The sequence below is a fragment of the Tauraco erythrolophus genome, chromosome 3 (genome assembly GCF_009769465.1).
Source record: "Tauraco erythrolophus isolate bTauEry1 chromosome 3, bTauEry1.pri, whole genome shotgun sequence".
In the NCBI taxonomy this organism is placed as follows: Eukaryota; Metazoa; Chordata; class Aves; order Musophagiformes; family Musophagidae; genus Tauraco; species Tauraco erythrolophus.
Window position 1 is genome coordinate 8,808,590 of NC_141467.1, and position 22,909 is coordinate 8,831,498.

At 45.8% G+C, this 22,909-nt stretch overlaps 1 protein-coding gene across 1 annotated transcript in view; it reads right to left on the reverse strand.

Annotated features, from left to right (window-relative positions):
* Positions 1 to 8,029: 8,029 nt before the first annotated feature.
* GFOD1 (Gfo/Idh/MocA-like oxidoreductase domain containing 1) overlaps positions 8,030 to 22,909 on the reverse strand; it is a 75,650-nt gene continuing 60,770 nt past the window's right edge. The window contains exon 2 of the mRNA XM_086608444.1: positions 8,030 to 9,333. Coding sequence (XP_086464570.1) covers positions 8,414 to 9,333 — 920 coding nt within the window. The 3' untranslated portion in view covers positions 8,030 to 8,413. The remainder of the gene's footprint in view (positions 9,334 to 22,909) is intronic.

A 22,909-nucleotide genomic window follows, 5' to 3' on the forward strand; every position in this document is an offset into this window, starting at 1 on the left:
TGCTCTCCTGTGAAATAGAAAAAACAACATAGGAAATGCTCTGTCCTTTTTACAAATCAATCACAGAGGCAATGAATCTTTCCTCAGAGCCTAGAATTTCCCACTGCTTCATATTACCTTCTGCTTCATGCTCAAGTGAGGTTTTCTCCAGCATCAGAGGGGCTGGAGTAACAAGCTCCTTACTAGGGTGATGAGACACCCACATACAAGGCAGAAAAGGAGCACCAGTGTAAGTGGGAAAGACTTAACAGCTCCGGGTGGATAGGAGCAAGGATTGGGTAGGCATGGGGATGTCACTGGAGGGAGCTGAGGACAGGGAAGGCAAAGGCATCCCAGGACAGTGGTGCAGAGGTAGGGGGAGGATCTCCAGGCTGCGCTGGAGAAAGGAGGAGAGAAAGGATCTAGGAGAGAAAAGAAATCCAGGAGAAAGGGTCTCCACGCTGTGCTCAGCAGGGATGTCTGATGCCCCTTTTGATATGCTACTGGACAAACTCACATCCTTTGGCAGTAAAACCAACTGTCTCCTCAGGACGCAGGACTCCAGCAGGCATGACTCCAGTCCTTGTCATAACGTTAAACCTTCAAACAGCTCAGCATTAACCAATCCTAGGCACAAATACAAACTGGGCACACAGTGGGTTGAGAGTAGCCCTGAGGAGAAGGATTTGGGGGTGTTTATAGATGAGAAGCTCAACATGAGCCGGCAGTGCGCTCATGCAGCCCGGAAGGCCAACCGCATCCTGGGATGTATCAAGAGAAGCATGGTCAGCAGGTCAAGAGAGGTGATTCTCCCCCTCTACTCTGCTCTTGTGAGACCCCACCTCGAATACTGCGTCCAGTTCTGGTGTCCCCACCATAAGAGAGACATAGATTTGTTGGAGCGTGTTCAGAGGAGGGCCACAAAGATGATCCAGGGGCTGGAGCACCTCTGCTACGAGGACAGGTTGCGGGAGCTGGGATTGTTCAGCCTTGAAAAGAGAAGACTTTGGGGGGACCTAATAGCTGCCTTCCAATACCTGAAGGGAACTTACAGGAAGGCTGGGGAGGGACTTTTTACAAGAGTGTCCCCTGATAGGACAAGGGGAAATGGGTTTAAGTTGAAGGAAAATAGATTTAGATTAGATCTTAGGAAGAAATTCTTCAGTACGAGGGTGGTAAGACTTTGGAATAAATTGCCCAGAGAGGTTGTGGATGCCCCCTCCCTGGAGGTGTTCAAGGCCAGGTTGGACGGAGCCTTGAGTAGCCTGGTCTAGTTGAGAGGCGTCCCTGCCCATGACAGGGAGGTTGGATTAGATGATCTCTGAGGTCCCTTCCAGCCTATGCCGTTCTACGATTCTATGATTAAACCTTCTTCTTCCTCTCCCTCCACACAATCCCGCCCCCACGCACAAAGCCCACGAGTTTGACTGATGTGCTGAATTTAACAAGCCGGCCAGAAACCAGGCAAAGGTGATGGCTGCTACCCTCTCCCCCCAACACAAGTGTGGGGAAAAACGACAGACAGCTGAGCTCACATCCTTTTACGTCTTTATTTGCCAGTTAAGATCCTTTTATTCCATCAACGCAAATATGCAGAACAGCAGGAAATCATGTTTTAAGCAGCACATACCAGTTGGCTGAGAATAAACTAACTACATTCCCCAAGCAATGTAGAAGGAACAATGCACACCATCTTCCAGAAGAAGAAACAAACAGATATTGCAGCCGAGAGGCACAGCAGGCAGCGTCCGTACAAAGTCGTTTGGCGATTTAAAATGCTAGAACCGGCCCTTGCCCGCTTCTTCAACCCCACCCCCCACCCCCCAAAGTCCTACTATAATTTAACCACTTATTTTTTTTCTATCTACATAATATATAAAATATAAACTCTGTTTACTTATAACACTTACTTTTCTTGATAAATAGCTCTTTAAAATATCTACTGTACATATGTCCATGCGTTGACATTATATATATATATAGCATTTATATATAGGTATGTATGTCTGAAAAACAATAAATATATACTTAATATTGACACAGCAACAAACTGAACATATTCTCATTTTCAAAATGAAATAAAACCAGTACGGAGAGAAACAGTGAGTGTCGCTTGCGAAGCACAGCATAGCAGGGAGCTTTGATTCCTGCCCTGGCTGGGCATTCGGAATGCCACGTGCTTGAGCGGTTTGTCGTGGTGTTAACATATTCTTTAACGAATCTGCATCAAAAGTTACTTCAAGTTGTAGGTTGGCCACCCTGTACGCCACGCGGGACACAGACGGAGCGCGAGCTCAGTGGGAAACGAGGGAGACTCGCCTCGTGGCTGGCAATGGAATGAGAAACAGAAAGGGGAGGGAAGCGAGTCCGACGGCTGGTGTGAAAAGGAAGTAACGGACAGCACATGGCTGGAAGGTCATCAATAACCACGGTAAACAAGTTAAGTGCTTTTAAAGACGACGGCTGGCACTGCTGCAAAAAGCGTCTCGATTATCTGTAGCCAAGTCCATATAATGAACCAGTTCTCCCGCTGCCACGAGAAGACACAAATGAAACCCAGATGGCCAAATTCGGGTGCTAGAAATGGGGTCACTGCGTGACACTGCGAGGCTGCAGGTCAGCCAAACCTGCCCAAGGGCAGCTGAATTCACTGAACGTCCTTAACGGATGTTCGCTGAACCCAATGGATGGGATTTTTTAAAATACGAACTTAATTTAGGGAAAAAGAAAAAAACACAAAAAAAACCCAAGCAAAAAACCCCACACCCAACCCCAAGCAGTTAATTTCACACATGCCAAAACATAATAAAAGATGGATTTTTTTTAAACTCTTCATTTCAAAACAGCATTCTTTAAAAACGGAACTTAATCCCAAAAGACAAATGTAAATGACCTTCTACAAACATGTTTTGTGTTCAGTTTTGGACTGACCACAGCCATTCTGTTTATTCATTTAACTACAAATGCTGAATAAAAGCCATTTCAGTTTGACCTAAGCCGATACCCTTCATTCCCCAACCCCAAGGCTTCCATTTGGCAGCTTTAAAAAAGTCATTACTTGCCCGGGCTCTGGCTTCAGTAAGTCATGAGGTTATGACATCGGTTCATGAATGCAGCATTATGTATAGTCCCATTTACTTAAAATTTCTTCTTTCCATGAGCGAATGGAAGTGGGCCGTTATTGTTAAGGGGAAATTATTTTTATTGGACAGACTTCACCCGGCAGCTCAAGAGAGAGGAAATTTTAAAGCAGATAAGACTGCCAATTATTATTCAGTCATACTTCATCTTTAAAATGTACAAACTTTGCTCCTCACAAGTAACAACTTCAACAACAAGAAGAAGAAACTGCTGTCCTGAACAATCCTGCCATTTCACAAGTAGTCCTAGATACCCAGAGAGCACTGCAGAGGTCGAACAGTCCAGTGTTGAGTTTCATACGTACTTCAGGGTACATCACTGGGCCACTGGAACATCCCACCACTGCTGAGTATCTGCACAAAGCCAGAATTCTGCTGGGCACTTCTAAACCCTTGTAAATACAGAACTTAACGGTGAATAAACTTCATAATTTGTGATATTTTATATTGAAGGCCATGGATAAGTCAAATATAAAAATTCCCAGCAACAAGAAATTCTGTCATCAGTAATTTCTGAATCTTTGCAAAGACACCACCAAGATACTATATCTACCTTTACCCATTAAATAAAAACTGCCTTTTTTTTTTTTTTTGGTAGATAAATGAGTAATTTTAAGTTGTCTGGGTCTTTTCCACATTTGTATGGACACAGAAATCAAGATGGTAACAGAGAAACTGAATTGTCCTTGCGCTATGACCACACGCAGCAGAAAAGCCTCCTTTTTTGAATGGCTGAACTTCCAGGACAGCTGTTCACTTGTCCAGTCGCCGACTGGAAAACTATGCAAAAGAAGGAAACACTAAGTACAAAGTGGAGAGTGCCTCTGATCGCCCTGTGCTGGCTGGGCAGGAATGTCTCGTGCTGGCTGGGCAGGAATGTCTCATGCTTCCAGCCAAAGCAAAGGACGAACTCCGCAGCAGCCCATCCTGAGCCTAAACTCGTCTACGCGTGCCCTGATTCTCTGCCATATTGGCTGCGTGGGTAAGGACACATCATCTCTACTCGGTGTTTTCTAACTACGCAGCTGAAGTACTACTAATTGAACACATGCATGGTATTAGATATAGGGAACTCCGAGCTCTTGCAGAGTTGTTGTGCCTCCACATAGGACTTCGCTGAGCTCAGCACTGAGGACATGCACAGGTTCAGCAGGAGTACAGGACGGATGCTGCTTGCCCAAGGGCAGGGTCCCTTCTCCGGCTCCCAAACACAGAGATGGAGAAAGGCTGCTGCTGCCACCCTCAGGGGGTGCAGCCCTCACCCTCCACACGACCAGCATATTCTCCCTGTTGGTGCAGGCATAGAGGCACCAGGCTGCAGACACTCCTTCCTGTCACTCCCTGCTGCAGTCATCACTCTGCCTTTGGGCACACAGAAGGACTTCGCTGTGCCCTGCTGCCACACAGCGTAGGGTTGCCCGACCCCTGCTGTGGAGCCCAATGCAATTCCCATGGAAAAGAAGACATCATCTCTCAGCTGATCATCCCAGCATCGAGATGGGACCCCTGCAGAGCATCTCACCTGGGCTCTCCCCTTTGGCTTTCTGTCTTTGGCAACGGACCATAATGTTCAGTATCCTACGTGCACAGGCTGATGGCAAAGGAAAGAGCCTCTCCAATGGCAGCCCCGGGAAAGGGGAATTAACATTTCCTGCCTAGTGTATGAACCAGCTCATTTGGGGGCTACTGTAAATTCCAGCAGTGGTGCAGTTTGGCTGTTATTAGGCCTGCACCAATTCTAGCAGCATTAATCTCAAACCTCATGGCACAGCATTAAAGGAGAGCATTAAAAGTGCAATTCCAACATATTTTTCCTGGTGTGGTACCACTATGGAGTTCAATCGACTACATCTCTGCCATCTTCTGCCCAAATTCTTAAACCCAGCAGGAACTCCAGAGGCTACTTAGGGCAATTCAACATACTTTTTCAACTGCACCAAAAGAGCAGAGGGCTTGATGCTGCCAAGAAAGATCCCAGACTGCAAAGTGACAATTTATGAGAATAGTAACACGCATTCTACGAATAAACCAACTCCTTCCTCCTTGAAGCCAGGTGGAAGTTTAGTATCTTTACGCTTGACACTACAGCACCTTCGCCTCCGAGAGAATGGAAAAACTGTCATACAATCCTGGACGTATGCAGTTACTGCTGCCATCCCAGTTAGGTAGCGACTTCACCGAAATCTCGCCCGTCAGAAGAGGAGGTCCCAGCCTGCCCTCGCTCATTCTGCTGCCCCTCTGGGGCCAGCGCTGCGGTTGCACGACGAGTGGTACAGGATTCAACCCATTTGCAAGCCAGTACTACTACCAGCATCAGATGGCTACATAACCAAAGCAGTAGATCTTCTCTCTGCTCAGCAGCACTATCTGCATCAGTAAGTCTGCACGGAGGAGGGATGATGCCTGCCACCTAAACCTTTGGATCTGGGACAGAAAGGTTGAGCTCAGTAGCACTATCCCTCTAACTGTGTCTCGCCTGGGGACTGTTCACTGCAGGGATGCGTAACAGGATTCCAGCATATCTGCTTCCAGCTGGCATCACAAAACCCAGAAAGACACAGGGAAAAAAAAAAAAAAAGATAGGACAAACTGTCAACATTTGTGAACCAAAACGAGGTGCAAAGACATGAACAGCAATTCCAGCACAACGGCCAAACCACTAAGAAGCAAGATTCACAAACATTTTGGTCCATCTTTCATTCCAGTTTTGGATGATGTTTAACTAGATATGGTTAATTATATACTGGGCTTGCATTCATGACTTGAACTAGCCACTATTTTGAATAAACAGTTGCCTTACTATATGAAAACTCTCTTGATCCTCTTGGGGCTAATTCAAATTTGGGGAGGGGGGAGGGACACGGGGAGAGAAGGGGGAGAGAGAGAGATGATTTCTTGGTGAAATTTTCTCCTCTGTATTTCTCTGTGTATTTTTCAGAGCAAAAACCGGATAGCATGGTATACCGTGGCAATTATAATGGGAAATTCCTGTTGGCACAGATACTACCTCAAGAATTCTCAGAGAAATCCATTTTTAGGAAAAACATCCAAACTTGTTAAGGGCTGCTTCCAAGCAGGAAAGATGAAAACTTGCCCGAGGTCTTAGCAGAAGTGGTCAGCCCCAGAGACAGTTGCTAGAACTGGCAGAACAACATGAACAGAAACAGTTCTCCATTTGGGTGTGGTTTTGCAGTATTACATTATTCCTTCATCAGTCATGCTATTACACTTTGGGGAATATTTCACAAAAGGTCACACATACGGTCTTCAAAAATTACACACAAATTAATCATTTTGGGGTGAGAGTCAAGTTCCCTAACTTCAGCCACCTAAAAATTTAGAAGTGAAGATTCTCAGCAAAAGGAGAAGGACAGGAATTTCCAGCGGGCACCTCCTTCTGTATTCATCTTGGGATGAACTGAGCCAGCCTTTGGAGAGCTCTCTCTGTATTGACTACTGTGTCCTTGCACAGCTGATCAGGACAAGACACCTGGCTAAAGTCAGATGAGATGAACCACACTACTGATGCCCTCTTGTTCAAAAACACGAAGCTCTAAAACTGGGAATAGGACAGACAGGAGCGTACAGCAATCAGATGGAGTCATTGGTACGAGAAGCCTCTACAGAAGCCCTTAGTGCTCCTAAAAATAGCAAAACTGTAAGTGCTTTTTAAAAAATCTGAATTATTCTGACAGTTCTCTTTCTAACCTAAAATGGCAACACTAATCTGATGGCCTTGAGAAAGAGGGTCGTATTTTCTCTTTTCATCTACTGATCATCCCAATGTTCTCTTCTTTCCCCTAGCCAAAATCAACAAAAAACCCTGAAGAGTTTTTTCTCAAGTTTAATACAATTTAGTGCTATATGCTTGTGTTCTGCTTTTTTTCCTATCTGAGGACCTAGTGCTGTAAACACACGAGCACTGGAGCAGCTTTATGCAGACAAGCAGTATCCCTGTTTACTGGCATAATTCCTGTGCCTTTCACTATATTCTTTCAAGACTACATTCTCAAAAGAATATATTATTTCAAGACTGCAATCTAAAACGTTAAAAAGAAGAACAGGACAAACATATGGAAAGGGTTTGCCCACCCCTGCACTGATGACAGGGAATGATTACTATAGTACCAGTAGCTGGCCACGTTCAGGAGGTGAAGAGGTGGGGGGCGTATGTAATTTTTTCCCCAGGAAATGGACGGGAAATTTTCTTATCCCTTTTGTTTTACACTCACCACTTGGTGGAGGTGAGAGCTTCTGGGTTGAGCTATACAAAATCAATTGTCGGTGAGCTTGTCTCAAGTGTGAGTTCACAAAGGTTTAAAAGAACACCACCCGCCTAAGCACCATACCGTTTCAGATTGGATTTCTGCTGTTTTCCACCTAAAACCAAAACGCACGATGGATTCACTCAAAAGTCAGTCCCGGACACAGGAAGTTGTGTGTAAACCTTCGTGAGACTAGCCTGAGTTCAGTTGCATAACAAAACCCATGACCACTACTGTGTCATGCCACTTGCCACCCATGAAGGTTTTGCACAACCCGTTTCCATCAGCAAATCTGTGCAGTGAACACTGAAACTCACAGAAGACCCTCCCTCCCCAATACTGGGGCACATGCACTGTGGTCGAGGACTGCTTTGTTTTAAAAGCAATACATTTTCCTACTTAATTGTGCTTTAAAAAAAAAAAAAAACAGAACAAAACCAAAAAACAACTAGCTAAACCAACACAGAGAAGCTCCTAACAAGCTATATGAAAAGTGAGCTGCCAAGGTCTTCCGTATCACGCGACACTTTCACACCAAGTCCTGTTCTTCTGTGTGTTGGTTAGAGGTGTAGTACTACAGCACAGTGGTGTCAGCTGTCATGGTAGGAACCATTCATGTCAGACACGACAGAAAATTTAACGACATGACAGTACCTTCACAGCCCTCTGGTAGGCAAGGAAAATCTAAAAGGATCTTCCCAACCTTTCACAGTAAACACAATTGGATAATCTAAAGCACCTGCAAGCAGGAGATGAGTCCATGATATATCTTTCCAATCAGCCAGCTAATACTGTTATTAAAACAGTGAGGTTATGTCAGCTCTTCAGTCTCCTATCTCTTTTGGGCATTTCTAAGGACTTTATCACTTTGGCATTTAGCCATCAACAGATTTAGTCGATCCGAACACCGTATTTCCCTCTCCTGTATCCTCAGCTGTTTCTAAGATGCCCAAGCCCTTCACAGGGCCTGAATTACCATTTTCTTCAAGAGCTGTCTGGTTCCTATTCTTTCCTAGGAGCTGAGAGGAGCTAGCAGTACAGAGACATCCTGCTCTTCCGCATGGCTTCGCTGATTAAGTACGCCGGGCTCAGTTCAGGCTCCTCGGTCATGATTGAAATGTTCTGCCACTCCCCCAACTGGTTTGACTTTTTAATGGTGTCCACCACACACAGGGCATACAGACAGTCGTCAAAAGTGGCAGCCATCGTAAGGGGCCTCCCGTCCCAGGTCCTCCTGTCATCCTGGTCCTCAAACGCCTGCCGGACAGCTTGAACCATCTTAATGGTGCCCCGGAGGTAGGGGGATGGGATGTCACTGAAGGCCTTCTCCGGAAGTAACGAGTTGCTGACCGGCGTTGAGTCCTTCAGCAGGAGCTCCCGCTGAGGAGAGCTATTGCTCTGTCCGTAGAGATCAGTGCCTATTACAATCAGCCGTCCTGCCGAACCCACTACGATGATGTCCTGTTTGAACTCCCCGGGGACGTTGAAGTTGAGTGTCACCGTGCAGCACACACCGCCTTCCAGGACCATCTGAAACGTACAGAAGTCGTCACTGGTGATCTGCCGTATCCCCTTGATGTGGTCCGTCTGCTTCACGAAGGTCTTGAGCAAGCCGTGCACTTTCACAGCTTTCTGGCTGGTGAGGAAGGTCAGGAGATCGATGATGTAGGTGCCAACTGAGTGCAAGCCCCCACCTCCCATCAGGTCATCACAGCTCCAGTTGTACTTCTTGCCTAGCAGGCTTCCGCTGTGAACCTGCACCTCGCACACCAGCAGCTCCCCTACGTAACCCTCCTGGATCAGCTGCTTCATCTTCACGAAAGCGGGCAGGAAGCGCAAAACATTCCCCATGATGCTCATGAGCTTTGGGTAATAGTGAGCCGCGGTCATCATCCTGAAGGCATCCAGGGGAGTCGCTGTTCGGTCACAGATGACATTTTTTCCAATGCCTGAAAAACAATTTAAAAAAAAAAATCATCAACAAAAATGTATCGATTGAGTAAGCTCAAAGCCTCGAGGCTATTCTTAAAGATGAAGCCAAGGAGAAAGATCCTTGAAAGAAGAAAACATTTCAATATGGTGTTAAAGGCAGAAAGATCCCCCTCTGGCATGTTTCTGAAATGTATGTAACAGTTTCTCAAGCACCACAGTGAAAACGCATCCCTTTTTATTTTCAAAATGCACTCATGCCTAAAAATAGCAAGAAGGTGAGGGCCTGGATAGAAAAGAAAGTAAGCCAAGGTAAGGTGGACTGGTAGCACTTCCTGGTAGCAGGTACGAAACCAACCGCCAACTCTGCTATCTCACAGACATCTCTTCTCTGATAACCTGCCCCTGTGAGGGCTTCTGAGAGCTGAGCCTGAGCTTCGGATTCAAATCCCTCCCACATATGAGTAACACCACCTCACGTCCACAGAAACTCGGTGTATGTACACTGAAAAGTCTGGGCTTGTCTTCTCGGTGGTCTTGTTCCTTCATCCTTCCCATTCAGACTGTTTAAAAGGCTCTGACTGGAGACAGGGAGAAGTACTGGGCTTGTTGCTTGGTTTAAAATGCAGGAATTGCTTCTCAGCCATAAAATGCCACGCTACTCTGACAAAGGCAGAGTTTTTTTTTGAAGCAGCTCTGCTGAAATGTCAGCGGCGCACCCACGGTGCCAAGGGAGAGCCACGACTGCTCTAAACCAGGTCAAACGTGGCTGTGACAATCTGTTCCCTCGCAGAATTACCCATATGGGCACACTGTTAACTGAAGCTTGCATGACGGTCCCGTTTTATCCGACCATCAAGGTGTGCAGGCTGAGATGCCTAAATAATGGTCGTCTTATTGATTTCTCCTCATCAAATACTTTCATTCTGTACCCACACACATATCCAGTGACAGTCTCTGGTTTCCTTTATAGTCACATATAAAATTTTTTTTATGCTTAATGAGCAGTAATAGGTGAACTATACAACACCTTATAGCCCTAAATATGATCTTTGCCTGGACAGCCTGGATCTATAGCTGGGCTGGGCACTTAAAGGAGCTGAATTTGGATCCTGTGGGCTGGAGTTCAGATTAATAAATCCAGTTACTTGCTAAATTGCTTTGTGTTTTGACTCCTTTTCCCTTCAGCTAGGTGAGAAATACGTTTTTCTATAAAGAGCTGTTGTGAGGATAAAATTCTACATGTTTTGGAGCTGTTTAGATGAAGTCATATAAATACAGACAGATGGCAGGGATCTGTCTGAGCCCACTTACATGAATATTTAACAGCCTGACTGGAAGAAGAAGGGGGTCACAGTCCAAACATTCAGTAACCTGCTTATCCACACTGCCTATTCCCTGTCTTTGTCTGCTGCTATTTGAGTAGCTGAAACCAGAGGGAGGGCTGTCACCACTGAAGGGGCAGCCACATCTAGTAACACTCAAGAAAGGAAACATCTTCCTTTGACTTGCTCCTATTTACCTTCTACATAATTGGAAAAGTAGAGACGTACTCATTTTCCTCTTACATTAGACAGAAATCCTCTGTTCGATGGCCGTGGTCTTCCTTCTCACTTTTCTCTCTCATCTTTACAGACTGGTACCGGTGACTGAGTTGACATTTTCAACCTTATAGCATCTTTTTTCCTGCTCCTGAATAATTTTTTTCTGCATCTGTTTGATATTGGAGAAAGCATTCATCCACCTACCCTGTATTCCTCTAACAGGTAGCTCCAGCTATGCCACTTGATACAGATCACAAATATAATAGTCTTTGAGTTACACAGACTCTTTGCAGAGAGTTTAGTCTGGCGAAGTAGTTATCAAAATCAGGGAAATCTTAGTCAGACAAAACTTATCTACAGTCAAACCTTCCTGAGATAGTCATTTTTCCCCCCAAAGAACCCATACGTACTACGTCATCACCCAACCTGTTCACCACTGATCCCCCAGCATCGCTTTCTGCTCCAGTTCAGCTCCCATCGTCCTGCCTCACAGACGCCTGCTGCATTTTATCTGGGGTCTGTGCAGGCACTAATCTCTCAGGATACACAGCTCTGCACATGTGCTCATGAGGAAAAGATCTGCTTTCATGAGGAATTGCTGCCCAGGGACAACCTTTTTGCTGTGTGTTCAGTGCCATGCAGTGGGGGTCAGTCCTTCCCTGCGTGGGGCAGGGAACACTTGGGACTGTCACAATCTAAGTACCGAACGGTAATTATAAATATGAAAGAGAAGCCTATGGGTTTTTACATCACTTACATACAAGAAAAATTGCCACAAGGACCAGAGTAAGTCAGGCACACATGCAGAGAAAAGGGAAGAGCCTTAAACATTTGTATGGAGACAGAGAAAAGGCAGAGCCTTATATTTACTCCTTCCACTGTTTGAAGGGTTTGGAAAGGTTGAAATCTTTTAATTGCAGTAAATCCATGCAAATGTTTCCAGAGCCTTCGGGTCTCCGTGCATGCGGTGATAATAGATGCTGCGCTCTCACCTCCGTCAGGGATTTAAACAGATTTTTGCTTGGCGCCCAGAAAGCTTTTATACTCCATTAAAGCTCGGGCAGGTTCTTTCAGCATGGCACTGCTCAGCACTTGAGTCTGTGCACACTACGGATCTTTGTCTTCTCTGGAGCTGCAAATCTGCAAGCAGCCACATTGGCTTTCTTGAAGCAGGGAGAGAACATGAAAGGTTTGCTTAATTTAATTTAGAGAGATCCTCTGGTGTGTTTACGCAACTAGAATAAGAAACAGGCAGATCAAACCACCATCGTTTTCAGCCCTCCTCCCTCTTCAAAAGGAGAAGGAAAAAAGGCGCCTTCCCTTCGAGCCGTTCTCTGAAGCCGCGGCAGGCAGAGCAGAGGGCGGTGTGCGAGGAAAACCTCCCTTCCCGGCACTGACGGCCTCGTGCGAAGGTGTACGCTGGCTGCAGGAGGATTCTCGGGGAACTGAACCCCTTCTCCTGGCCTGGGGTTAGGGTCTAAGCCTGTCCACTTTTGGACAAGACTCTCTCAGAAAGGACTAACTGCTACCGCTTGTCACTCCAGCAGCGTGGTTTGCTGTTCCACGCGTCTTTGAAACCCACACCCACAGCAAACAGCAAGAACTTATTAATTCTACAAAAGCAAGGAAGTGCTGTCTGCTTGTTCCAGCAAGAAAGTGCAATATCTTTGTCCGTGGTGATAAGCAACAGAGTCAAACACACCTCACTGTATGAAAGGATACATGCCCCTTCCACAGGCACCAAGACACCAAGTCTAGGATGCTACAGTTCTCAATCAGGCAACTTCTGAGAGTCGGTTTCTCGAGTTCTTAGGTAAAATGAAGAAGAAAAAGAATTTAAGTACGCGTCATTCTTTTTGAGGGTTCTGCACAGCCTTCACCCCAGTCTCTCTGCTTGGCTGTAATTTGAAATGAGAGACAGAGCAGTGCCAGCCAGGTGGTAAGTGACATAGAATCATACAATGGTTTGGGTTGGAAGGGACCTCAAAGATCATCTAGTTCCAACGCCCCTGCCACGGGCAGGGAAACCCTCCACTACACCAGGTGGCCCAAAGCCTCATCCAACCTGGCTTTGAACACTGCCAGGGATGGGGCATCCACAACTTCTCTGGGCAACCTGTCCCAGTGCCTCACCACCCTCAGTGAAAAATTTCTTCCTTAGATCTGAACAAAATCTCCCCTCTTTCAGTTTAAAGCCATTGCCCCTTGTCCTGTCACTACACACCCTTGTAAAAAGTCCCTCTCCAGCTTTCCTGTAGGCCCCCTTTAGGTACTGGAAAGCTGCTGTAAGATCACCCCGGAGCCTTCTCTTCTCCAGGCTGAACAATCCCAACTCTATCAGCCTGTCTTCATAAGAGAGGGGCTCCACCCCTCGGATCATCTTCGTGGCCTCCTCTGGACCCGCTCCAGCAGCTCCATGTCCTTCTTGTGTTGGGGACTCCACAGCTGAACACAGTATTCCAGGTGGGGTCTCAGGAGAGCAGAGTAGAGGGGCTGAATCACCTCCCTTGACCTGCTGACCACGCTGCTTTTGACGCAGCCCAGGATACAGTTGACATGATGTGGCATTTCTCTGATGGGGCATGGAACAGGGAAGGGCTCGCTCCCGGCCAGCCCAAGTCCAAAACTGAAGTTGGGCAATGCATCTCCTAGCAAAGCTCCTGGGAGCGCAGGTTGACCCTCTGAAGTCCATCCACAGCTGCCGTGCAGGGCTTCAGCCTCAGACCCGTTCCATGACCCACTGCTCCAGGCACAGACGGCCAGAAACGCAAAGAACCTGCCTTAACAGGCACCGTGCCATGGTGCCAGTGAGCCATCTGTGCCCACAGCGTGAGGCCACGAGGTGGCAACCACTTTAGACCCAACAGGTCTGCTTCCCTGAAACCCTCTATCTTCTCCCGGCCAGCAGGAAAACCGGAAAAAACAAGTAACAGTCGAGCTGGAAGAAATCGATCCATGAGACAGACCCGATCCCCAGGCCAAAGACACAGGTATAACTTGCTACAGCAGTCCTTAAAAACATGAAAGGACGTAAGTTTGACACAAAAGGATTTGATTTCTAGGCTTGCTTGCTGAAGACTGAAAGATGGCAACATCTGACAACTACTTGGTTTGTCTTTAGAATGAACCAAAGTTTCCAGAGCAGGTCCACGTCACAAAACCAATACGAACACTAGTGTCTTCTTGCTTTTCAGTGTCTCACAGGGAAGGTTAAGGGCTGAACAGTCCATCTTGACTATTCTTTGTCTCCCAGGGTGCATATATCCCCCACACCAAACTTCAACAACTTAGATACCAATCTGCACTTACTTTAAGAAGGTTACTTAAGAACACTGATCTCTGAAGAAGTAGTACATGTCTAACCAGCTCTCTAGAAGCAGCTGAGGAAACAGAAAATAATTGTCTATACTATCATTGGGGCTACCATTTGTTTGAGTGAAGATTTCTGTAGTACCTTATACTGGAAAGCCAAATTGTAACCCATGATCTAATGGCTTGTCACCCACCTCCCAGTAATTATTTTTGTCAGGAAGTCATGTGATTTATTTGCAAATCTCAGCCTTCATTTTAGAAAACAGAAGCCTTTATGATGTGGAAATAAATTTGAAAGCCAAACAGCCCGGAAGCGAGTGGCAAGTAGATACACTCCAGGTTAGTAGCACTTAATTTTTCTTCCCATGTAAACACGGGGGAAGAGTACAGAACTAGAGTAAGAATTTAACTCTCGATTTTGAAATCCCTGGTGTTCGCACCTCTTCATTTTACAGAAGGCTCTAGCTCCTTGGCTACCAGCAGCCCAGGTTACTTTCTCCCTGTAACACCCCTATGCTGCACAGCCTAAAACCGAGCAGAACTCCTGGGCCCACAGTGCAGGGAGGGTAGAGCAGCTGTAACCGGTACAGGATTCATCAGTTCTGAAACCTGAAATGCCAGCTTTTTTCCCATCTGCTCTGATTGTTTCCAATAAGGACAGAAACATTTTCACAGAAAAAAAAAAAAAAAAAGCGCATCCATCATTGAACTGGAACAAGACTAGTCCTCTATCTATTCGGCTCAGGACATGAGACCCCAATACAGTATTTTCTCCTCCTCCTATTCACAAGAAAATCAAAAAAGGCTCTATTTGGAGTCTGGGCATATCATCAAAACCTTCACTGGCACCAGACAGATTCATAGTTAGCAGTCGCTACCTATTGCTCTTGGTCAGGAGGAGGGCGAGAGAAAGGGGAAAATAGGTTTTGGTGGACTACGCTAAATTAGTCAGCAGAAAAACACATTTCTAAAGCTAAAGATGAACTGTCAACACTCAAGGAACAGTCTGAGAGCTTCAGCAAATACAGGAGTGGTAGAAGAACATGCTTAGCAGGTTATTTCAAATGGATGATTTTAAACATTTGTGCCAGATTATAGTCTCTTCTTCAAACCCATTTTTATTTTTTTCACAAGAAGCTAATCCAAAATTACGTTCCAAATGGTGACAATCCACATTACCATTAATATGGTTACAATAAATACATGTGGGCAAATTTTCCTTTTCAGATTTTGACCAGTGCAACTATTGTTGTTGTTGCCTTTGGATCCTACGCAGAATCAGGAGGCAAATCATCTTTGGCACTCCGTTCTGTTCACGGCTTGTAAGACGTGTTGCAATGGTATGTCCTGGATTATTAGCACACAAATTATTAGTTGGAATCAGATCACAGTTTCCATCCTAATGCAGTTCAACACGGTGTGCAAACACAAAACAGTATCATCTAATACATGAACAAGGAGCATCTCATTCATGTTTTTTCAGCATTGTAACACTGAAAAAGTAAGCTGAAATATTTAGCTGCTTTTATAAATAAGATAAAAAGCTACTTTTATAAATATGCCCAAGTAAACCAACAAAATATGGAAGTTTAGTTAAAAGGCTACACTTTGCTACAAACCAGTCAGTTTGACCATACCAACAAAAGATCTTTCCTCAGGAATATATCCAAAAAACATAGTCAAAACAAACGGCTTTGTCATTAATTAATTAATGGCATTAAAAGTCACTGCCTCTCATTTAAATAGTTGATTTACAGCAATTTGCACATATGTACACACATTGTCAACTCTGTGGTTTTGCACAGAAACCATCTAAGAAACTACACAAGGCACTGGGAGCCAGCGCATGGTTCCCTACAGCTGAATGGATGTTTGACAGGAGCTGAGGATCAGCTGAATGGATGTTTGACAGGAGCTGAGGATCAGCAGAATTGTGTACTTTGCACATTCCCCTATTAGGCAGAGACCTGCTCGCAACACCGATCATGTTAGCGGACAGTATTACTGCAGCCCCACTCGAAATTCAGCAAATGTCTTTCCATTTCTGTGAATTCCAGTCTATACCTATAGGCAAAAAACATACAGAATCATATTTTTTCCTTCAGTAATGACTTCAGAAATCCTCACAGCTATTTGAACCATTTCCTTCTACCCCTTTCTTTCAAATTTGCAAAAGACGCAATATTTGGAGACTGTAATTTAGCCAGGACTTAAAAAAAAACCAAAAAACCTCTTATCTACACTGACTCATGACAATACTTGAAGACTAAAGAAAAACAGAGGTTGGTAATAAAAATCTTTCCCTTCCAAATTCATCACTCCCCAAGAAACCCACAAGAAAACATTAAGTGACCTGAGCTGTAGCTGCACTGAACTGCTGACTCCAGGGGAGACAGACCCACAAAGATAAAAGCAGATGACACCATTTTCATGGTTTTCAGAACTTTCTTCGTGATAGCCTCACAGTCACGGTCCCTTTTGTACGATGCTGGTACAAAGCACTTCAGTGCTATTCTGCATTTCTAGCGCATAGGTACTAAGGAGAGACACGCAGCAGTGCGAATGCCTCTGGGAAATCGAATCCGAAGGCAGAAGCAGCTCATACAGCCACTGTTCATTTATTTCAAGTTTTGATAGCTGGGGTGGCTCTTAGCCCCTCAGAGATAAGGCATGCGTACGGTCAGTTGAGCCTGCTGCAGGCATGATAAGCCAGATCTTCGGCACCATTAATCTTGATTTTCGGCTCTGCTCTTCCATCAGTGCGACATCACTCGCTGAGCGGCACCCCCTCGTCATTGCAACTCCGCAAACGGCTCCTTCCCACTCAGCTGCAGATGATGACTTTAAGGACACTTTGGCCCCTGGCTTTCAGCAGCAGACAATGTCCCGGCCCCTGGGCATCGTTTCCAAACAATCATCTCAAAAGAAAGTGCTGCTTTCCTTTGCCCCTCTTGCCAGAACGCTGCTGTAAGACCCAGAGGGATATCGTGCTCATTAACACAAAGCTCATCTGGGTGTAGGAGCAGGGACTGGCAAGCTGGGCATCGGGAGGACTCAGGCAAAGCCCATAGTCCCGCTCTCCATGCCAAGGCTCCCAGGGGGCCCCAAGGTGGCCATGGTGGGTTCTGGAGTCACTCCAGATGAGCAAGCAGCAGCATGGGGTGCAGCAGAGGAAGGCGAGAAGGTGGCTGAAGGAACACAGAAGGGAAGAGGAGAGGGAATGGGAAAGAAGAACACTACAAGGAAGAAAGGAGGACGCTGGAAGGGGTTGGTACGAACAGCCCAGAGGAGCTCCTGCTCCTCCAGGAGCTGCACAAGCCCACCCTAATGGTACCAGCAACATGCCCCATCCTCATAGGCCCATCCTAAAAGGCTCTCCTTCAGTCCCAATGTTCACATGAGCCCTGACAGCATCTTTTCTGCAGAAAAAAAAATAACAATGGAGGAGAGAGAAATAGATTTCAGAGAAAATTAGCACCCTTCTGTACTCAGAGACTGGACAATAGGAAGGGACGATGAAGAAAAAGCATCTACATTAAAACAATATGTGTGTGAATTACGCTATTGCCCAATACATACATCAGGACAGAGAAATGTAATAGCTGGGCAGGTTGTTCTGTAGGGCTAATGTTATTTTCTGATGTATTATTGTGGACATGTGTGAATCACATACTGAATAATGATGAGAAGTCTCTGAATCCCTCAGAAAATGGTCTAAATAAATATAGATACATACCTTTCTAGCAGGAGGAGTGGAAAATCTGATAGAAGGCTGCTCTGGGAAATGAGTAGCAATTTCTGGGCCACCTCAAGAAAACAATCACTCAGGTGATTTGAAAACGTTTTCACAAAGGAGAAGGATTTTAGAGGTGTCTCTGCTATTGTTAGACGATTCTGCTATTGATACAGTGATACAGTAATAATTATAGCAACAATAAGAACAATGGTCATATTTATCATATTCAGTGCACGATCTGTCACTCGGTTTCTCAAGTGGCACGAAAAAACGCATTTATTTCAATCAATACACCTGCCAGGGAAAATTGATGGCAAGACAATGTTTCTTTGAGGAAACCTTATTTAACAAAACTTTTGACAAGAAGATAAATCTGGATGATGAAAACCTAACAAGATTGGCATTAGTCACAGCTCTAACATGGGCCAAGGCAATCTTTGTTACAGATATGCATAGCTGTTGCAAAAAATCAAGTTACTATAGCATAATGAGTCACAGCTCACAAACCCATTCCTGTTAACAGGGCATGTGTGTATTCCTAGTCTGCTGCAAGTGTGAAGGAAAATAACAGTGACTGAAGGAACATATTTTCCCTTGCAGCTGAACCATACGGCGAATGCACGCAGGGAGCGATACAACGCCCTGCTGACAAGCGACAGCCCGTTTGGCCACAGTAAATCAATGGCTGATACAGATTTTGCCAACCTCCGCCTCTTCCTCTGCATCACAAAATCAGAGAATCACAGAATGGTTTCGGTTGGAAGGGACCTCAAAGATCACCTAGTTCCAACCCCCCTGCCACGGGCAGGTATACCTTCCACTACACCAGGCTGCCTAAAGCTTCATCCAACCTGGCCTTGAACGCTGCCAGGGATAGGGCATCCACAACTTCTCTGGGCAACCTGTTCCAGTGCCTCACCACCCTCTGAGTGAAGAATTTCTTCCTTAGATCTGAACAAAATCTCCCCTCTTTCAGTTTAAAGCCATTGCCCCTTGTCCTGTCACTACACACCCTTGTAAAAAGTCCCTCTCCAGCTTTCCTGTAGGCCCCCTTTAGGTACTGGAAGGCTGTGATAAGATCACCCCGGAGCCTTCTCTTCTCCAGGCTGAACAGCCTCAACTCTCTCAGCCTGTCTTCATAGCAGAGGTGCTCCAGCCCTCGGATCATCTTCGTGGACCTTCTCTGGACCCGCTCCAGCAGCTCCATGTCCTTCTTGTGTTGGGGACTCCAGAGCTGAATGCAGTACTCTAAGTGGGAATCAAAGTATTATGAAGCAAGAGGACACGTGCACTTTCACATTTTATAGTCAACTGGGATGAGACACACTTCACAAACATTGGATGAAAAATTCTGTACGTTAAAACACACACGTGCCCAAACTGTACGCACCTCCACCAAAGTGAGGGTCTCTGTTCCCTCACCTACTTCACCTACACTGTGATTCCAGTTTTCAGTGTGGCTTATCCTCACTGACCTAACCTCTTTTCCCACACAACCACTTCGAAAACAAAAACCTAAACATTGAAATATACATGTGTCATGGTTTGATGTGGAGGGGGGGGTGGTTCTGGTGGCAGGAGAGGGATTTTGCTCCCTGCGACCTCCCCGGTTTTGGATCCGGGTTAGGCTTAGTTCTGGCCACCGGATCAGACTGCCATCCCCCTCGGGGTTGAGCCAATAGGGCGCCTCTGTGAATTGCCCTATTTAAGTCAGGACAAGGGAACCGGAAAAGGTGCTTCGCCCAGGATCGACCAGAGAAGGGAGGAGGGCACTGCCCCCGCTCCCTGGCTCCCGGCCGGGCGGCTGCCTGCGTCGGGCCGGCGCCGCCCACGGAGAATGGCGGCGGCGGAGCCAGCTGGGGAACTCGGGGGCACCCCACTCCCAGGGTGCCCACTGGGCTGAGTTCACCTGGAGAGGACTGAGATCTGAGAGAAACAGCTGCATCGACAGCAGGTCAGTGAGGATGGAGCGGGAGGAGGTGTGCCGGAGCCGAGTTTCCCCTGCGGCTGATGGTGAGATAGCAGGCTGCCCCCCTGCAACCAGGACGGCCTCGGTGGAGCAGCGACCCACTCGCAGCCCGTGGGGAGAAGATGCCTGAGCCCGAGGATGGTCGTGTTGGGGGCACGGCAAGGCAGAAAGGCATCTGGAGTCTTCGTGACGACCCACGCCGGAGCGAGTGGCTACAGCTCCCTAAGTACCCGAGACTGTGGTATAGCCCACACCGGAGCAATCTGTGGGGAAGGATTGTTTCCAGTGGGCTGGACTCACGTTGGAGAAAATTGTGGATTTTTCCTCGTGGGTAGGGGATCCATTGGAGCAGGGGAAAAGGGTGTAAGGACTCCTTCTCCTTTAAGAAAGAAGCAGCAGTAACAGCACGGAATGAACTGACCTGCACTCCCCAGTCCCTGCCCCCTGTGCTGCTGGGGGGAGGAGGTAGAGCCGGGAGGAAAAGGAAGGTGGGGGGGGGGAAGGTGTCGGTTTTAAGATCTGGTTTTGTTTCTTTCTGTCCTCTCAAGTAATCGGTTTTTATTTCCCTTTGTCCTTCTAAGTAATCATTAATAAACTGTTTTGCTTTGAGAAAAGCGCTGCCTGTTTTGCCCAGGACCATGGTTGGTGGGTGCTCCCTCTGTTCTTGCCTCAACCCTCAGTCCTTTTGGTTTTTTTTCTCTCCTCTCTACTTTATTGGAGAAGGAGAGACTGTGTGAGTTTTAGTTGCTGGATCAGCCTAAAACCACGACAACATGGAAGAGAAGCTGTTTGCCTCTGCCTTGGCTGCCCTGCAACCATAGGCTGAACCAAAGTTCACTCAAGTGACTACCTGCACGACGAAAAGAAACCCTGCAAAGACCCTTTCGCTAGTGACACACGAGCTGCATCTCCAACGACAGTTTAGGTGTCACCCAGCTGATGAGGAACGCACAGCTCTTGCAAGACAGAGAACTGCAAGCAGTCTCAATGAGAAGGTTAGTACTTACAGAAATTATTTCAGCTGGGTTAGTGGTCTGTAAAACCATTCTAGGAAACTGAAAGATGGGGAACTGGTTTGTCCTGAAATAAAAAAGAAGAAATGCTGGGTTCTTTGTAGATAGCTGCTGGGGTGTGGTGCTTAGCCTGGGAAACACCCCTGCTGACTCCATGAGATTATAACGATGCCTGCAGGTAAGTAAATGCCAACTAACCAGAACCAGGATGGTTCCTCAGGATGAGAGAAGATTGTAATGATGATATCAGTTTTCATTATGTTTTAATACTGGCGTTAACTTTTACTTGTGCGGAGGTAGTCATTAGGGTTATGGACATGTCTGTGCATATGTTACTGTTGCTGTAGGTATAAATGCTGCTGTAGCAGTATTTGAGGCACTTCAAAACAGATGTAGCCTTTCTGTGCTTAACGTTGGACTCAGGGTTGCTTCATAAAGCTTTAGGTAGTTCTGCAAGGAGCAGGGAGTTGGACTTGAAGATGGGTCCCTTCCAGCTTGAGATACTCTAGGATATATGACCTCTTCTGCAAATACCACACACATCCATATGATTTTGACAATGTGCAGACTTGAGGGTGACTTTTCTAATAAGTCCGTAGGAATTTTTGATTGCTTATTCTGTTTGGCTAGTTGGGGCTTTTGAGTTGGAAGTATAAAGCACCTGTATCACTGAATCTATAGGCCATATGCTTGAGGGCAAGGAAAGCAACCAAGTCCTGTGTTATTATGTATGCCAGGCAAAGGCATATTTTGCAAGGCAAAGCAAAATTCCCTAGCCCTTTCCTAACACGGTCTAGAGCCTGATGCTTGGTTTACAGCCCACCGTGCATGTCATTCTGATTACTCCTCTGCAGGTGCTTATGCAAATAACAACACTGGAAACTGAAATAAATGAAGCACTTAGTATATTTTTAACTATATTAAAAACTTTAACTGCTGGGAAATCGAGAGAAGGTGCAAATACACCCTGACAAACCAGCTACTTGCACATCACAAGGAAATGCTTCAGGGGTCCCAGTTTGAGATTATCTGTTCAGGCATCTGAAACACGCTCAGACTTATTTTCCCTGAGCCATACTCGGATGCTTTCCATGCTCTTGAGGAAAAGTGTATGGGACAAAACAGGCTGGCTTTCCCAAATTTCTGATTTTTGTATCTTTACATCCCCATCGAAACTGTAGGGTCACATCCCAGCTGAGTACTTTCCTATGCCAAAAAAAAGATCAAAAGACTCCCCCTACCTACTCAGATAAACGGAGAAAAGAAAACCATTCTACTTGGGCCTTAAACAAGCAAACACTCCTTAATTCCAATGGGATTTTAATGGTTTTAGGACTAAATAAAAAACTCCCTGAAAGTCTCCATATTTGGTCCTTTATTTCTTCCAATTACTCTCAATCCCTCTATCTAACTGCTGGAGCAAAATGCACACCATCAGTCCAGTATGTTATAATACCTTTCTTTTCCACAGTAACGAAATCACAGGGCAATCACAGCCTATGGTCGATCTCTGTTCTCCTGAGGCATTATTATCTGTATTTAAATATGTTTCTTTTTGTGTTAGCTGACAACAACTAAACGCCCAGCTGTTGTAAAGGCTTTGGGAGGATTAGGAAATCAGGCAATTCAATTTTCTTTCAGCTTGCCTTTCCAACATAGAATTGTTTACGCTTGCTGAGTCAGATAAATTTATAGCTGATAATTAGAGTTAATTTTCTTTGTTTCTCTTGCCTACCCTTTCTAACCCATTAAAACTAGCAAGTCGTAATCAGGTACTAAATAAAAAACTGTCAAAAGATAAACATCAGACTAATGACGGTGAGTAATTAACGCAGCCGTTATTTTGGCAGATTTGAACAGGATTCATGAAGTTTGTGAACATTGAAAAATTACATCTCACCAGCCAAGAGACAGGGAAAGTGACAGGAAATTCAAGTCTTAAAAAAAAACCCCAAACAACCCTACAAGTTGTAGTGTCAGATCCCTACCTGTATCTCACATGGCATCACCGTGCAGAGCAGC